General features: G+C 38.4%; 1 protein-coding gene across 1 annotated transcript in view; it reads right to left on the minus strand.

Annotated features, from left to right (window-relative positions):
• DCLK2 (doublecortin like kinase 2) overlaps positions 1 to 19280 on the minus strand; it is an 81614-nt gene that overhangs the window by 29776 nt on the left and 32558 nt on the right. The window contains exons 3-5 of the mRNA XM_041479892.1: positions 6346 to 6448; positions 3915 to 4013; positions 2612 to 2659 (exon numbers count right to left, since the gene is read on the minus strand). Of these exons, the coding sequence (XP_041335826.1) occupies positions 2612 to 2659; positions 3915 to 4013; positions 6346 to 6448 (250 nt within the window). The remainder of the gene's footprint in view (positions 1 to 2611; positions 2660 to 3914; positions 4014 to 6345; positions 6449 to 19280) is intronic.

The following is a 19280-nucleotide window of genomic DNA, read 5'->3' on the forward strand; positions in this document are numbered from 1 at the left end:
ATCAAGACCTTAGTATCTTCTTTTAAAAGTATTCAGTGTATTTAGGATATTTTCATCTTGATTTTAACAATGTTTGCCTGTAAGAAAAACAGGTGATTTTAAGGGTTTGTTTTTTTTTTTTTTAATTTTTTTGAGAAGCTGAAAACATCTCAGAGTACACTACCCTGTTGAAGTTGTAGACTCCAACAATTTGTTCTGGATAACCAATGCATCCTTGCTCTAGAAAGAATTTGCAAGTATGACAATGGCAAGGGCTAGGGACTGCTATCTTACTGTTTTCTGCTTCTTGCATGACCAAAAATGAGATACTTCAGTAGAAATATCTCAGAGTTTGCTTCCAAATGACAAACTAGTACTACAGGAGGAAGATTTTTTTTGTTTGTTCTAAGATTCTTTTATACAGCTCACAGAAACATCACTACTTCCTGGACATGACCACTGTAAGGCATCCTTGTCTAAGTCACCACCATCCTCTTTAAGCATTGGCAGAACCACTTAGTTGTTCCAGTGAAACTGGCTGGTTAACATAACGTGCTTCCCTCCCAAAACTGTCCAAGGAAGAAGAGCCCAGACTGCACTGACAGTGCTGCAGCTCTTTGCTAATATCTCAGCTATTCCTGGTGGAGAAGGGCAGTGTTCTGAACCAGGGGTGTGACTAGATGACACCCAGCGGTGCCTTCCAACTTTTGTGCCTATATAGAACACACACAGGCTCTGCTGAGGATCCTGCTGGAAAGAGCTGTCTGCAGATTCCTCTTTGCCGGTGCCTTCGGAGAGCCACTGCACGTCAGCTGCGGAGCAACTGCAACAACAGGGAAAGCCGGAACTGGCCCTGCCCAGGTGTAAAGATGTTGCATCTACAGGGAGTTAGCCAGCTGCTTGTGCTGGCTCTGGCTGGGGTGCAATTAATTTTCTTCACAGCAGCTAGCACAGGGCTACGTTTTGGATTTGTGCTGGGAAGTGCTGCTAATGCAGGGATGTTCCTGTGATTGCTGAGCATGAGCAGCATCGAGGCCTTTTCTGCTCCTCACAAGCTGAGAGGGGACACAGGTGGAAGAGCTGGCCCCAGTTATCCAAGGAATATTGCAGACCATACAGCACCATGCTCAGCAGTAAAATGAGAGGGAATGCTGGCAGACACTGCTCCAGGACAAGACGGCATCAGTCAGCTGCTCATTCACATCACTTGTTGTTCTTGGGTTTTATTTCTCTCTCTTCGTTGTTTTTCATTGCAGTATCATTGTTGCTATTACTATTGTTTCTTCAGTTACTAAACAACTCATATCTCAACCCATGAGTTTTCTAAATTTCACCCTTCCAATTCAGTTCCTTTATTCTGCGGCAGCACAGAAGTCAGGAAGTGCCTGTGCGGTGCTTAGTTGCTGGCCAAGGTTGAACCATGACACTGCTATTTCAGACAGCAGCATTTTTTTCTCTTCCCTCACTCAATAACCCAGCAATCTGTATTGGCACAAATCTGCTGCTATGGATTTGCTGGTTATTCCCTATGTATGCCAAACTTACCTTTTTAATCTATTTTCTAAGCATAAATTATTTTGAGGTTTCTTTCCACACGCACACCAGTGAATACACAGAAAAAAACCCCAAAACTTTTCTGTAATTCTGAAGTAGTGCATGTTAGGCTACATGTCTGGCACACTGGAATGTTTAAAACTTAAAAATCTATTAATAACTTCTTAATTGTTTACTTCTAGTATGAGCCAAAGACTCAATTTATTTGCTAATCAATTGGTATGTTACTTGTTTCACAAATGCTTTGACTTTGAACTGAAAGTACGATTCCTCAGTTATTGTAGAATTTAGGCTGAAGTAATACAAGAAAAATAAGAAATTGCACATAAGATTGAAACACATGTGTAGCTATGGTATTATGAAAAATCTTTTGCTGAGATTTTTCCTCTCCTGAGAAGCTGAGGAGCCTCAGGAGAGAAATGTAAACAATTATTATCTGCTGCTGTGGAACGTAACAAGTGCATTCATGATTAGTCTATGTGGATTGTTTTCTATTGATAACTAATCACAGCCACTTGTGTCAAGGCTGTGAGCAGTTACAAGATTTTGTTATTCTATTCTGTTCTGTTCTTGTAACTTTCTAATCTCTCTGTTCTTTTAGTATAGTCTTAATGTAGTATTTTAATATAATATTTAACATAATAAATCAACCTTCTAAAATAGAGTCAAACCACGTGTCTCCACACACGGAGAGTCCTCAACACACATGAGATGGTTTTGCAGTGCTTTTTTCAGTAATTCTCATACCTGTCTTTTTGCTGGCTGAAATGTTCCATTTTAATATGCTTTAGCATAAACATAAAAATGCATTGCTCCTTAGAATGCTCTCTACTTGTAGTCTAATTATACCTTTAAAAATTTAACTTTGACACCATTAGTGTCAAACTGAAAAGCATTATTTCACTGACATGATCCACCTCAACAATAAAAAAAAAAAGATCCAACACCCATTATGTCTCTGTCAATGCAAAATGTGTTTCAAACTTCAACACATTCACAAATACAGCACCAAAAATACAGGTAAATGGAGAGGGAGGAGACACACTGGGGATATACAGCCATAATACTAATGGCTCACCTGGGGATTTTGCTGAAGAATGAGCACTGGAGTGGCCACCCGTCTTTACTGTACTCATATATTTGACACAAAGGAGAAAGACATTAAGGAAAGAAGTTATTAAACAGCTCTGAACATGCATGGAAGGAAGAAAGGAAAATAAAAAAAATTTTAAAAAGGCAAGTAAATAGAAGGATAAATACCACATACTTTACATACATTTTTCAAATTAACCAAACCAAAGAGGGTCTAAGCAGAAATAAGTATGGGAATGACAGCACTGATATCTAAAAACTTTGCATAAAATTCACTGCTGATAGATATCCTACATCATATCACTGGAGGTAAAAGAATTGCATGAAATGTAGATCAGTTGCAAAACCTGCCCTTCATGATACATTTTTCTGCAATGCTCCTTTGAAGCTTTCCAGTTAAACATTCAACCTTTATAAACAGATTATTAATATTCCACTTGAAAAAACCCAACGATAAAATGACTTTAACAAGCACCAATTAAGCAAAACAAATGTGGGGATGAGAATATGGAACATGTTACAGTTTTGAATACACACAGAAGCTTACATTTATAGTTACATTCAAAAAAGAGCATCATGTATTTACATATTCAATAGTTTGATTTCAGGGGAAAAGTAAGTATTTAGAATTTAAATGCAGTGGTTAAAATTTTTTTTAAAAAAACAAGTTTCTCCCTTTATTTACATAAAATTGTTGGAACAATTTTATGGTGTTCATAAATATGGTGTTCAAAAATATGGTGTTCAGCCAAGCTGGTGGCAAAATCACAGTGTGAACACCTCTCTTTGAAATTATGAGAGGCACAGGAAGAAAAATTCTCTGTTAATGGGCAATCACAGTACCGTACATCTCCTAAAATTACTTGAACCAGCAAAGGGCTGTATTTCTGATAGCATTTGGCTTATATAGGAGAAACCTTTCTAATTTAAAATTTAAGAGTATAATCTGGTTCAATGAACATGAATTTAACCACATATATAACCCTGCAGTTAATAGTTTTCCGGAAAATCAAGTGCCATGCTGAAAACATATCCCAAGAGCACAATTAGCACAAATTACTCCAGTGTTCATAAACTGAAACTACATGTGCCTGTAATTAAAAAGTAGAAACCATGTTTCTTCCTAGGATTAAAAAAAAAAAAAAAAAAAAAAAAAATTGCAAATGAAAAAAGGGGTTTTTGTCCCTCTGGAAACATTTGTATTACAGAGCCAACAGGTTTTTTCACCCCATTAGAAAAAAATTAATTTTTGTGTATTTGATGTGTTCAGCCTTTCCTAGCAGTAGTACCTGAGGCAGGGGATTTGCTCCGACGCGAAGGTCCTGGACTTTTGGATGCAGCGTGCCTCATGGCAGAGGAGCGCGAGTAAGACTTCATAACACGACATTCTACAAAGCAAGCAAACTCTGTCAGGGGTTTTGACAACAGTTCAATGCACAGGCTCCCTCCACACACCACCGTGGCTGTTTGTCATCCTGAAAATGACCAGCACTTCCTAAACATCTTTGCCCAGCTGAGTCAAACAGATTTGTAAGAGCATCTCACAACTCTAACCTCGTCACCATAAAAACCCGTTTAAGCTATGCAATACTGTATGTGACATTCTGCAGACAATATTTCTTCACGTCTTGAGGCTGGATTATTACTACAATCCAAGTTTGTACATATGCTGATGCCAAGGCTCTTGCCGTAATGGCACTTCCATACTGGGCAACTGCACAGCCAGCACTATTTCCCTTCTTTTTCAAGAAACTGATGCTGTGACCAATTTTTGAACAGGTGAAAAATGCCTATTGTTTCCAGAAACAACAGACTACTGTCATTTACCATCAACTACATAACATTAAATAACAACCTCAGTGGGAAAGGAATCAGTGAGCACACATGCATTGTCATTTTGGTAACATTTTAATTCCCACAGTTAGCATCGTTAGCAAACCACTCCAAATGGGATCATAAATTTCTCTCCTTATTTTGCCCCTGATGCCAATGTCATCATTAGGATGCCATGTCATCACAAAAAAATTAAGTTGAGCTGCATGCCCTGCAAGTCATGTATATAACCTGCTTTTATCCATAAAGACCCCTAGAGCTATTAGAGGAAGCAGGGACCACCAAAGCTGAAGAGATAAAGGAAAGAAAGAGAAAAAGGCAAGGAAATGAGCTCAACTAGTCTGTGCCTTGGGTAATGGGAAAAGCACACTTACAGCCTTAAAATCTGCTAGAGAAATTAGGATTATGCCCAGCCTGGGATTTGCATTGTGAGTCAATACAACCATGCTCTTCCATTCCTTCATAAGAATAAAGTAATTTTTTAGCTGTTAACTATGTTAAAAAACCACCCTTTTGGTCACCCCCACACTAACTGACTCAACATAATCAAGCAGCTCTGGAAAAGCAGCACCCTAGCAAGAACAGCAGAATAGGAGGCAGTTGAATCCTCCATCCATCCAAATGTACAGGCCAGTGGGTAGATATACATCTGTACTTCCTGCTGCAACTAAGCATTTCAGTAATGAAATAATGATGTGTGTAATAATTACAGGAACAGAAGGTGCTGTTGTTTTTATTAAAAAAAAAAAATCTAAAATCCTTCATTCACAACCTGAAGCTCCTCTGGAATAGTCTGATTATTCTTGCCAGGGCAAGTTTTCTTTACAAGAAATTAATTTTTTTCATGAAAGAAAATTAGGGTGTTCCTACAGGTCGAACAATAAAGACAGAAAAAACCATGTCTAGTAGGACCTGTAGTGATAGAACAAGAGGAGTGGTTTTAAAGTAAAAAAACTGTACATTCAGGCTAAATATAAGGAAGACATTTTTTATTGAGCAAGAGGTGAAACACTAAAATAGGGTCCCTAGAGAGGTGAGAAATGTCTCACCCCAGGAAACATTCAATGGAGCTCTCAGCAACCTGAACTTTGTTTTTGAAGGTGTCCCTGGTCTTGCCAGGGGTTGGACTAGATAGGCCCTTTAAAGGTCCTTTCCAGCTCAACCCATTCTACAGTTCCATGAACATGAAGAAAAAAGCCCCAACATTTTTATGATTTGATATTTAAAGACAATTCCAAAACTTCCAAAGGTAGAGGACTGCCTTTTCCTTGAACTTACATTACAAAGTTTTTCTTTACAGAAAAACAACTTTCATAAAGAAGTTCAATTTGTGATCGGCCCAAGGCAGAAAGGAGGGCACAAAGTCCCAGTTTGCCTCACCTCCTCCCCTACTCAACATCCCCTATAACATCAAAATATATACAAGGCCAACACTGGGTCTGTAGTAGACAAGTGTGAATTCACTCCACTATGGGCATTGTCTGGCAGGGTAATTCAAGACTGGAAATGACCATGGCTACATATGAGATTTTTCAAACATCTCATGAAGAAAGCAATATGGAAATTATCTTACAGTCATAGATGCCAAAAGTGAACATCATTAACAGATTTTAGATTCATTAGATCCATGACAGAACATTTTATAATTAAATTCTGCTTTCCACGTAACTTTAGGGACAGTGTCTATTCTGCAGGAATTTGGATCATATTTGTTGGTGCATTTCAACAGGCTTACAGAATCCAGACGATGCTTTGAAAAAGCTTTTTTATCCATCGGAAAACATTCTCCCATGTATGTTTTCCTGAATCACACTTTTCTTGAGGGTTGAACAGGGGAATGGGATGGAGAAGTTCCTGTTTCAATGGGGTCAGGATGTGCAGTCTTACCACTGTGATCCAGCACGAAGTCATCCTGAGCATACCGGTACTTCTCTGGCCCACATGCGATGAAGACATCGTCGTCTCCAAAGAAGTCCTGCAAGCACGTTACCTGCACAGCAAAATAAACACATGCAGAGCTTTCAAAACTAAATCTTCAGTTAGACAGTAACAGTTAATAAGTTGGTCTTTATCTTCTCACAGTGATACCATAATGTCCATTTCTAACGACACAAGCACTCCAGCTCCTCAGTAAGTCAGATCTCTCTCTTCTCTAAGCAGTGCGGGAAACATCAGGGCCAAGAATGTAAAATCGACTGGCCCCTACCTCCAAAAACTCTTACATTTAGCACATGTATTTTTGCTTATAGTTACATAGGCACGCTGATGCCTTTTTCCTATAGCTACACACACATTGCTTTGACAGGAACATCTGAAAACACTATCAAATATCAAAGCTTCATGTATTAAGAATACATTAATTGCTTGTGGGAAGATCTGTTGAATTAAGGTGATTGCATCTGCAAATTGGTTTTCTTATGTTCTGAGGCATTTAATTTCCATGCTTTAACGTCCTGCTAAAAAAATAATGAAGTAATTCTCCCTTTTATTAAAAGGTATTTCATATTCAAGAAAATAAAGAAATAGAGTCCCTTCCATGGTCTTTGCAGTTGTCTGTTCTTAATTATATGAGTAATGATTCTACTTGGATAATGATGTTATCCAAGTAATGTATGTCAAGAAGGATCAGGATATCAGAAACAAAAGATAGTTTAGACATTCTCTAAAAACACTAAACCAAACACTTTGAAAAAATCTCCATCCTCAAAAGTCAATAAGAATCACCTTATCAAGGAGCAAATGTCTGCTTTAAAAACAGTTAAAACCAAAAAGAAATTCCACCCATTCTAACTCCCTTGCAAGAGACACAAGTGTTTGCAGGAAGCAAGATTTAACCCTGTAAATGGATTAAAATTTTAATGTATAGTTGCTTCCCTTTTTTTAAACATTGCATGCCCACATTAAATTTAGTAGTAGAAGTTAAAATCACTTGATAAAGCCATGATATCAGAGAAGTAATAAAAAAATCTGCTTTTAGAGAAACCAGCTTTTTTCTTTCCCAGATACCTGTCAAGACCATTTTCATATTTCACGCACTGTGACAACAGTGAACATCAGCAGAAGTACAGGAAAGGGTCTCTGGTGCCTCCAGAAGTACAGGAAAGGGTCTCTGGTGCCTCCAGAGCCACTCAGAATGCCAGTGAGCCTGAGCTCTCCGCAGCAACCCCGGCCAGGGCATTCCCCACCAGCAGCAGGGTTGTCATGGCAGCCCCCCCAGGAGAGCAGCCAGATCCTCAGCACAGCACTGCTCACAGCATCCAGCATTTGTGTCACTGTGTCACTGTGCAGCCAAAGGGCCACAGCCAGCACCAAAATCCTTTTATTGGCACCTTACTGATGCAGTGACAGTTTGCTCTCATTGATGAGAGAGATTTTCAGCTCTGCCTGAAACTGCTGCTTTTAGTTAGCCAAAGAGGCACCAAGCACTAGATTCAAAAGGCTGCACAAACGTAAGAGAAGTTTTGCTAACTTGGGATTTATTCCTCTCTGCTTAATAACCCAGAGGACACATCATCATTTCCACAGATTTCCGGCACCCAACAACCAAGCCAACAGGAAAAGCTGTGAGAAAGCTCCAGAACACATCACACGCACGCAGAACACAGCAGCACTGGCAGGACATGGGCAGAGATGTCCCGTGAGGTGCAAACTCACACTCCAAGTCCCCAAAGATGGAGCCATTTCCACAAGCTCTGCCTGCCCACCACTGCTCCTGATGCCCTTGCAAGGCTGTTTTGAGCAGGTTGGAGTTAAATGCTGTGGTTTAGCAGTGCCTAAAATTAATCTTTTTGTTCTGATTGAAAGCCTCACCTCACCTCACCCCTTAACCCATCCAGTCTAACATCTGAACTGAGAGTAAGGGAAGAAGGAATGACAGGTTTTATGTCAGAGTCTGGGAAATACACAGGGGTATAACTGCAAGCAGCAGCATCCCTTCGTTGTCTGCAGAGCAATTCTACAGAGTAAGGCTTAGATCTGTTCACAAAAGATGACAGGAGCACCCTTAGAAATGCTCTGGAAAATCTGCTGAAAATGGCTACTAGGAATGGGAATGAATAATGAATTTTAAGAAATGTGTAATTCCCACATATCCTTCCTCACATGTTCATGTACATAAGCGCTTCCCCAGGAAGTAATCCTGAGTGCCAGTGACCAGATAAGCTGCTGAAGGTGGAGACACAGCACCTCTATCTTGGAGTTCAGGCTGAGGCCAGCCTCTGCCTGCTCCCACACGCTGTGCCTGACCCGTGTGAGTCCCACCTGTCAGTCAGACACCAAGACAGATTACAGTAAAAAGTATTCACCTTACTGTAAAAGGTGTTAAATACAATTGTAACTGAAAGCCAGACAAACACAGCTACGAGAAAGCTTTACTCAGATCCTCACTATATTCCAGCAGGGAATACTCAAATTCCTCCTTCTCCCCACAAATAATTCAGACTGGCTACATCTAAAATACACAAGAACGAGAAAAGTATTGAACAAGTGTATGCTACAAAGAACAAGTGCCGCTTTGCTTCCCCAGCTAGATGATGTTGAGAGTGAGGGGCGGCAGTTTTCCCCCTGGAGCTCCTTGAATCCCAGTTGTCAGTTGTTTCGGCGCAGAATAAAACACAGGCAGCGCACAGGGGTCCCAGGGAAACTTTATTTGATGGTGTTTCTTCCCCTCTTTCTTCCTGGGCCCCGATTCGGGGGCCGACAAAGACTTATATCTCAGGGGAAAGGCAGGAGCAGACACAACTTCCAACAAATCAGGAGAGTTGGGAGTAAAAACCCAGGCAGGGAATAACAGGAGCAAACCAATAAACTTCCAAGGAAGAAAAACAGTCTTAGGAAATGGGTAAAATTTGGAGAAATAGAAACTAGAAACTAGCTGACGACATTTCTGGGAAAAGGGTGGAGACAAAAGAAATACCAGCACCAAGGAAAACTACTAAATCACAAATCAAACCATAGACCCACTGATAAAACAAAAAGCACGATACAACAACAAGGACCTGCTAGAATTTACCAATCCCAAATCACCTCACATTATGAGGTGAGGAAAGCATTTTCAAAATTAAATTCATGGAAATGCATTTTTCTAAAAGCACAACCTAATAGTTATTTTTCTAGGCTTTTATTGCAATAAAGTCAAGGGAAGATTTCTCCAGATGCAAACTGATGTTAAAATTAAGTCTTTATCTCCTACAGAATTAAAATAAATGTATACACAGCAATTAATGATAAAAGCTTTTTGCTCAGTGTTCAAAAAGTTATTAAGTTGAAATTATTAATTTGTTTGCATGTGATTTTGAATGCTGCAAGTCCACTGTGGTCTAACTCGCAAATCACATAATTCCACTCCAAAGAATATCTGAAATTAGGTCATAGGAGAGGAGTTTTCATTACTTTAATCAGGATGCAATCAGTTTAGAAATTTATAAACCAAAAAAATCTTGAAAACTTTTTTTCTTTAAGTTTCATTAGCAGTGGAATCTGTGCATATGAATAAGATGTCAGGTATTCCAGAAAGTTAGGGACCAAGATTTAGTTTATCAAACTAGTGTATGATAATGCTGCTTCTCTTTCCACTATCCAGCCATAGTCTTACCCACTCTTTGTTTTGTCACTCTTAGTGCTAAAAGCACTTTTCTGTTGACTTTGCATGTTTCAATTAACATGTTTAAAATGTGTTCAACCCTATTTATTTCTAAATGCAACACCCTTTCCCAGACAAACATTGCCTGTGACCTGGTAACTCCACTGCCAGCCGCTTCTTTAAAACAAGAAATTACTCACTGGTGCTCCTCTGACAACTCAAGGCTGCTCAGGCTGTCTTGCTGCACTGCTTTTCTTCAAAATACATCTCTACACACAGCAGAGTGGAGAACGTGTGAGACTGGATTGGTTTTGTAGTCAGTCCTTTTCTCAGAATCCTTTCACTGGCCTTCTCTCCACAGCTTTCTGAGACCATGTGCAAACCACTCAGGGCATCCCTGCTTCTTGATGGGCTCAAAAAAGACCTCAACTGAAGGAATGAAATCTTGAGACACTGGATGAAGTTTTTGACAAACACAAAGACCTCTCTTAGAGAGGCATATATGACTAAATATGAACTATGTTACAGGAGTGTCAGGACTAACAACAGCTTGTAAGACAATTACTGGTCAAAGCACTACAAAATCTACAGCTAAAAGCCAAAAAATATGGTTTAAATGCAGAAAAAAACCTCCACAAACATGGGGCATTGAAAAGGAAGGGAGAAAAACACTTTTCTTTGAAAAGTCAGATTCTTGATCCACTGCTGTATACTAGTGCAGTGCTTTAATGTCACATACACCCATCGTATTTACCTTCCAAAATAGGCTTATGTTTCTGACAAATATTTAAAACTAAAGATGTTAGCTCTTTTCAAAGAAATACTTCAGTCAGATCAAGCCACTGGATTAGAATATAAAAATTGTCATCCATATGGAAATCCCTTTCCCCTTACCAGCACACATGCCTTGAAATGTGATTTACATCAATCCCTACTTCCACCACATGTAACAAACAGAAGATACATTCCCCTCCAGAAAAACCTGAATAATGATCAACTGTTTATAAATAGAATTCATCATGTATTTATTGACTTCCCTTTATGATGAAGATACAATGGGCAAAAATTGAAATAAATAGATGAACGTTGATCCAGAAAATATTTTTCCTCCAATCTCCAGAAGAAAAATACTTAAAAAAAAAAAAAAAAGTGTGAGAGAGAGACTGGAGCCAAGAAGGTTTTATAAATACTTGAAAAATTCCTGGAAATTCAAATTCCCTGAAATCTGTAGTACTCAACAGAGTCCTGTGATCATATATCAACAGCCCCCAGGCACGAGCTTGGTGGGTAAACTGTCTCTATTCCAGCTCTACAAATGTGCTTCATTCTAAACACAGAAGGAAGAGCTATAAAGACAAATAGTTTGGCTTAATGTAGTATGTCTCATTCCATTTAAGTAATCAGCTACAGGACTGCACAGTTTAAGCCTGAAGAGCCACACCCTCTGTCTGGGGAAAGCTTCTCCAGATGACAAATTCTCAGCAGCAGCTGAAAATGGATCTGAAACATCAAAACTGGAAAAGATACGAGAGATTATTTGTACTTGTTTTAACAGTGGAAGAAATACTTGTATCTACTGACTTCAAGAAAACAGGATATGGTGTAAGCACAGAACATATAAAAAGAAAGAACAGGCAAAAAGAAAACTAGGAAAACTAGCATGCACAGCAACAGCTGGATTTGTGAATGCATTTTCAGCTCAGCAGCTGAGACAGGTATTTGAGGCTGAAATTCTTCAAGGACTACAGTGGTTTTTTTCCCCCATGTGTTGCTAAAAAAAATGTGAATAATTTTTTAAACGTCAGCATGACAAATCTAGATGCAACCTCCCTGCTAGTGCCTTAAGTGTGAGGGGGTCTCCACATTTCTTGTAGGAAATGCTGTTCCTCTGACTGGGACAGACTATAACTGTGCTGCCCTGGCAGTTCTGCCCTTTGCCCCTTGCATCAACTTTTTTTTTTTTTTTGTGAGTAAGCAAAAGTAAAATATTTGTCTATTTTACCAGTCAGGTCATATTTGCAATCACCATTTTTGTTTCCTCTTTTGAAATACTTTTAGCACTGCCGCTTACTCGTCACTGCCATTCAGACTTATTAAAATTCTTGCAGTGTTTTCTGAAGCTGCCAGCCTTACTTTTCCAGGGTTTATGGTGCAAAATGCAAGGAAAGCACTCCTGCACAAACAGGTCAGTTGTCTGTCTACCATTTCAGCTCCATCACCAACAGCAGCAGGCTTAACTTGCAAAAGGAAGTCTCCTCTGGGCAGCCTCAGGAACTCAAAAAGGAAGGTGAAAAGGGCATTCCCACCCTTCCCTACTGAGTACCATGATTTTCACACTGGAGTTTTTAGCTTGGAAATTCCCCTTGGTTCTGTTCTTTCTCCGAATAACTTGACCAAGGGAAAGGGGGCTGTGTTTGACCAATATTCTCAATTACTTACTAAACCATCAATGACCTTCATGACTAACCAAGAGGCACACAAGAAGTTCAGTACTAAATTATGGCAGCTGGTTGTCCTCAGTTATGTTTTGTGACATGTCTTCAGTGAGGAAATAGCCAGATGGGTAGCTAGAATTTCTCCAGGACGGAGAAATACTGAGAAAAGTCAAACTAATGATATGCCCTTTAAAAAATACTGCAATTGCCAGTATTCTTTTTTTAATTAACAACCTATTCACTTCACAGAAATTACAAAGTGTCAAAGGCAAGTATGCTAAGCGATTTGGGAGCAGGCAAAAAAAGAGAAACTGTTCAAGGGCCAGAAGCCCACAGTGTACACAAGAACAGCAACAAAACCCACAGCTACATCATTTCTGTAGTAAACCTGTAAAATCAGGTCAAACTGGTAAGATTCCTGCTGGTGTCATGAAGAAGCACTTGACACTTGCAAAAGCTTCTGTTCCTCACCAGCTTATGTGTGTCCTCTGTGACAGTTCTACTACAGAATCCCTCTGGGAATTCCCAATGTGCACAAAACTACACAACACTAAGAGAAGGGTAAGCAAGCTGCTATCCTCTGACTTAAGGCTTGACAGAGCTCAAATGCTACAGAGACTGGGCAAATCTGCCCAAAACAGCTTTAGGGTAGGCTGGGGAGCCCTGAAGTCTGAGGACATAAAACTGTGAGCTTGGTAAGGCTCGAGACACCCACACCTTTCCCACTGGCTACAGCTATGAGGACTATGCAAGGCACCACAATAACTTCCCCAACAGTCAACTTCCATGAGGTCATCAGCAGACAAGAAGGGACAAAAATCCCTCCTTTGTTCTCTGGAAATAATTGGAATTAGGTCAAATGCCTCTTAATTTCAGAGGCTCAAATGCACAACTATTTTGTCTGCAAAGGAAACATGAAATACAGTAACAGATCACATCATGCTGAAAGAATAAAAAAGTATTAACTCTGTTGCAAAATTTAAAATTAACTACTTGATCTTCTGATATGTGACTGTGCATCTTGACCAGCAAAATTACCTCAGATATTGAAGAGCATGTTGAAGGTCCTTTTTCTCTACAGTTAATTTAAGCAATTCACTTGGTTTTTTGGTTTCCTCTCACTCTAAAAGTCCCCTTTAAACCCATGCCATAGAGGTTAATTTTAAACTTCACAGCAGTCCCACTGCAGTCAATGAAATTATTCACATTCACTAAGCTATGCACAACCACAGCTTGGGAAAGGTCTGAGGGCTTCCTCAGCTCTGCTGGACACTGCAATAAACTACAAAATGAATCTGATTTCTAGGTCAGAGCTTCCACAAGACATTGTCCAATTTACCACTTGAGGTTTGGCATCTTACATCCTTTTGTTTTGTCCTTCAAGTTTAATAAATTCAGCAAGCTGTGAGAGAAAAACTAAGTTTTCTGTTTCTAATAATTTGTAAATGTTGAATTTGTCTGCCTTGGATAAAGGGAGCTCGTTAACCTATTTAGGAAAACAGAAAAAAAGGAAAAGAAATTGAAACAAAGACCATAATGAGACCAATTCTTCTAGGTCAGCTTCTTAAATGACTATTTAATCAGTGGCTGTGTCACATAATTACAGTCACCATTAGAAAATGAACCTCTCTCCACTGATATTCTATGACAAGGAAGAGCAGTGAAAAAAGGAGAAGACAAGCCCTTCCATCCCACAGGGAATCTAAGGAGTAAGAAAGGAAACAAATGTTAAATCTTTGCCTGCTGCCTGGTAAACAGAAAAAGTCTGGCAGAAAGCCCAGGAAACGCCTATTACAGTATGACAATGCAGAAATACTGAATAAACAGACTAGTCAGGTCACCACAACTCACACAGCCCCACAGCTGTTGGGAACAGATGACAGAACAGAGCACATCTCACATTTTAGTTTTTAATCTCAATTTCAAAAAGATTTTTGCATATATTTTTCTAACATCTCAAAATTTTAATTCTGGAAATGAACACGTGGAAATAGAAGATTGCATTTGGGTGTGATTCAAACACATCATCCTCACTGCAATGGAAATGACAGGAAGAAAAATAAGCTGTAGGAATATGCATAAGTTAAAGTGAGTTCCTACATGTATCTATTTCTTAAGGACAGTGCAGTAGGACTTTCTGGCAAGGTCTGCTTACCAGTTTTTCCAAAGGGCAAAACTGATCTGTCTGCAAAATGGCATTTCAAATATTGCACTGATTATATGCAGCTATTTAGATATCAGAAAATAACAGTTGAAAAGGACTAAAATTCTGGAAATCTTGAATAATTTTGAATCACTCTGTACAACTCATCTGTCTCTATAACACAAAACACCCCTGAACAACCCTTATCTCAGCCATATCCACTACTTCAACAAGAGTCAATAATTTCAGTATATTAAACAGTGAAATTTTATGCCATGCTTCTCAATTTCATGAGTAACACAAAGAAACAACAGCCTTACTGAACATAAAGTAAGTGGAAATTGGAAACAGAAAATTAGCAAGTGCAGCTTGTGATTGTGAACATAATCCAGTTTGTCTGAAGAGAAAAACAAACGAGGACTTCCAGTTATAAGACAAGGATATCTTTGCCCATAGGTGCATTAATCACACCAGTCCACCAGTCAGCATAACAGATTCTCTCCTTAAGTGGCATAACTGGGAGCCAAAAATAGCACCTGACTTCACACAGCTAACCTTCCATCTCACCACCAAGCAGCTAGGCTAAAAATAAAAGCTACTTGTATTATGAAAGAACATTAAAAGGAAAAGGGCACATATAAGGACAGATATCTGGTTCACGCAATTTAATCAAATCTTACTGATTTAATGACACCCTACTCCACAATACAAACAGTTAAAATTTAAGTTTTACCTTTTTTTTTTCCCCATAAAATCACCTATCCTGAACTATTATAGAAATCATGCCTTTGGCTAATCACCCTACTTGAAAAACATGGCATCCACATACTGTGGAAAACTTAAAAACTCCCAAAATTATATGGGCAAATATTCTATGTACTTTCAGGTTTTTTGGTTCTTTAGATCAGAAGAGTTTCTGTAGCATTAATCAATAACCTATTGCAATCCTAAGTATCCAGTGTTTTCGGACAATTTCCTGCAGACATTACAAAAGCTGCAGCTTTTTAGATGAGAACTATTCTTCCACAGGCAAACAACAAATTCAAACTCAGTTTGTGGCCAGCGCAGAAAGAATAAAAGAAAAGGCATAAATCTGGAAATGTCCTTTGATGACAGGTACAAATAATTTTTCATGAATCTTTAAGCTTTAAATGAGAGATTTATAGTTTTACACTGGAACAGGTTGTCCAGCAAGGCAAGGGTGTCCTATCCCTGGAGAAAATTCAACCTCAAGTTGGATGTGGCTTTGAGCAACCTGATCTAGTTGAAGATATCCCTGCTTAAAGCAGAGGGGTTGGATTAGATGACCTTTAAAGGGCCATTCAATTGATAATTCTGTGATCCTATGTTTTTCCTATGGCTTGAATTGTTCATGCAGCAGCTCCTAAATTCAGCTTTCTACTCAAATTCTATTAAAAATCAAATTAAGTAATTCTAAGGCACAAAATATTACTTGAAATGCATGATTCACTGAAATTTCATATTGTTATGTAGAGTTATAAAAAAATCTATTGTTCTCTGAGTTCCTGTGTCAAGGATTTAATCTTGCAGTCATTCAAAGCTGTTTTTCACAGCACTGCAATAGGAGGGGAAAAAACTTTTGGTAACCTATAAATTCAGGTCTCTCTCTCAGTCCTGTTCCCTTCATAGATACTACTTCACGTAACAACAAGCCTTGATAAAATCCATAGAGCTCCTCACAGATTGAAGGATGCTTTTCACAAGTATTTGAAATTTTGGTCATTTAACATTATTTTAGCCCTTAAGACACTTCATTTACTTAGTGTTCTATTTGTTTCAGCATAGTAACAACTGTACTTCTAACTAAATTTACAGTTCTATTTTTGTAATATTACCTTGCAATGCTAACAGCTTGCTAAACAGCACACACAGCTTTTAATGATACTTGATTCTTGAAGTATCCTTCTCAGTTAACTGAAAACACTGGAAGAAAATTCAGCTTATGGATGTTCTCTCTATGCACCATTTCAAACAATGACATTTCACAGATGAAAGGACTGAAATTCTGTGTAAAAATACATCCATATAAAGTGTGGATATATTTTGTGCTCAGCAAATTAACTTCCGTGCTTACTCCACTTTGCCTGTCATGAATTATTGAGGTCTGCTGTACTTGCAACTTGTACACAAAAACTGGAACAGTTATGCTGGGCTAGGGGAATCAAGAAAAATGAGGATGTAACTGATTAATAAAAGAATGAGAGGCTCAAAACTGTGAAAAAAAAAAAAAATTAATGTACCACAGGAAATAGAAACTACTTTTTATCTGGCTTTCAAAGATCTGGTTGAATCTCATTAGCTCCCAACTCAACCATTACTTCTGAGTCTGCTGCTGCTGCTTCTGAATTGCTTTAATAAGCTGATAAACACATGTAAAACACATTTGAAGACATGGAAACATGTTTGATTTTACATTCAGTCAGCAAATGTATTACAAATACACTGACAAAAGGTACTGACAAAAGAACAGATGCATCAATACTGTCAGACCAGAAGAAAAGGTGTCTCCACGAGTTTCTTCTTAAAACAAAACCCAACAAAATACTGCACAGATTTCTTCTTGACATCTGGAAATCTCAATTCTTCCTTTTAACAAACTTCCACAATTTCAGGAAGAAAAACAAAATGGATGCCGCCCCAGAAACACAGAACTAAACCCCTGTCCAATTCCCCAGATCATTTAAGAGCACAGATAAGAGGCGCTAAACCCCATTTATCAATCAGTTGACTTCTGTGGCATCTGCTGAGGCTCGTTTTGAAATCACACCACAATACTTTCATTGATATACTGCTATTAGCAGATTGGAACTCAACTTTGGTGAGTTAGGCAGAGGATTTAGGTGACTCAGTATTTTTCTTTTCTGATTTAAATGCTGACTCAGTGTGGGTTTTTCTTTAGTTGAAGGGTGAGTAGATCAGAAGGTAAAGATGCTTAGAGGGCCATAATTCAGCAATAGGCTGCTAAATATTAAAAGCCTCTAAAGTAGTCAGGATGACTGTTACTGCTGAGCCAGAACATGAGAAATGCTGCTGAACACTGGAAGCATCTGGGTAGCATCACCATGTGTTATGGACCTCTGCATCAATCACATCAGAGGTGCTTTTGAAATGCATGAAGAAGTTGATTTCTTTTTGAAATTATTAGCTCAGAAATCATGAATTCTATCTGGAAATAAATTTTCAGAGACCAGGAACAAGACTTCATAGATTGTTACTGAAGATCCATTTCAAAACCTTTATTATTTTTTCTTTTTTTAAATAAGAAACTTTAAAAATATATTCCAGGCTTCCTCCTTCAAGACATTGAACTATGAAGCATAGATTGGAGCAAACACAAACATAAAACCATAACATCAGTAACAGTGAAGGCTCTGCTCAGAAAGCAATGCTGGCATCCTTAAAGAATTTTTCTTCCACTTGTATCTGGCAGTACTTGAATCCATGCATTCTTCCAACTCCTAGTGCTCATTGAAGAGCAAATATTCCTCATATTTACACAGAATTATACATTTATTCCTTGTAATACAAACCTCTTTTGACTCATAATGGGAGGCCCAATGCAAAGTCTGAGTTTGTACAATACTGAGATTCTGGCTGACCAAACCTTTTCAGTGGTTTGGCAAAAGCTATTTTTTTCCAAAATTCTATTCAAGATAACTACTGCTAAACTGACAGTCTCCCAAGTTTCTGCTTTTCCAATAATAAAGCCAGAGTTCACTAAATTTTTTGTTTGAGGACTGCTTTGTCAATTAACCCTTTTTCCTCTATCTAAAAAGGATTTTAGAAGCATCAATACATTAGTGAAAGGCATTTAAATACAGTAATAAATGTGAAGTGGGGTACTTTTGTTAATTTCAGGGGATTTTTTCTTGTTAAATCACCAGTTCATGAAGCATTTCATCATACTTTGTCTGCAGGATGCTAAACACCCCATGTACCAGACCTCATTATTTTCACTGCATTGATTATATTTTTTTCACAGACAGAAAACCAGCAGACGCAGCAGTAGGATCATATCGTGTGCAAAGCTAGCTAGCCTAAAAATCAGTGATCACCTATTTCTGGCTAAATAAAAAAAAACACAAGGAAAACCCCATCTGCTTCAAGCTAAAAACTAAGACCAGGCTATGGAAGTGGAAGGAAAAATTATTCATGTGATTGATGAGAAAAAAGTTACATTGCCATATCAGCAAGAGTAGTTATGAAATAGTTTTGTGCCACTGCTTCACTATTGTATGGAGTTTTTTCTGTTTAACTAGTTATCTTTAACATCTTTATGTATCTATCAAATCTGTTTTCAATTTTGATGAAAGAGGATTTTTAGACACATTACTTAAACTGCAAATATAGATAAAAATGCAAACTATATTTCAGTTTATAACAAAACTGGGAACAGATGAGGACTGCAATATTGCACAGCTAGTGACAGGAGATCATCTCCAATGATACAGAGGGTGCTCCTTGTGTGTGTGTGTACTAAGCTGGTCTGTGGCACTTAAGAACAGCAAATGCAGCCTCAGCAAGTGAACTGCATTGTTATTTTGCACAGAATTAGAAGCTACTGTAGCTACAATGTTCTCTGGTAGCTTTAATTCTGTTTCCATCACAGCTCTCAACAAATGGAATTAATCAAGGTCGAGTT

Source organism: Pyrgilauda ruficollis, unplaced genomic scaffold (genome assembly GCF_017590135.1).
Source record: "Pyrgilauda ruficollis isolate IOZ18807 unplaced genomic scaffold, ASM1759013v1 scaffold114, whole genome shotgun sequence".
Taxonomy (NCBI): Eukaryota; Metazoa; Chordata; class Aves; order Passeriformes; family Passeridae; genus Pyrgilauda; species Pyrgilauda ruficollis.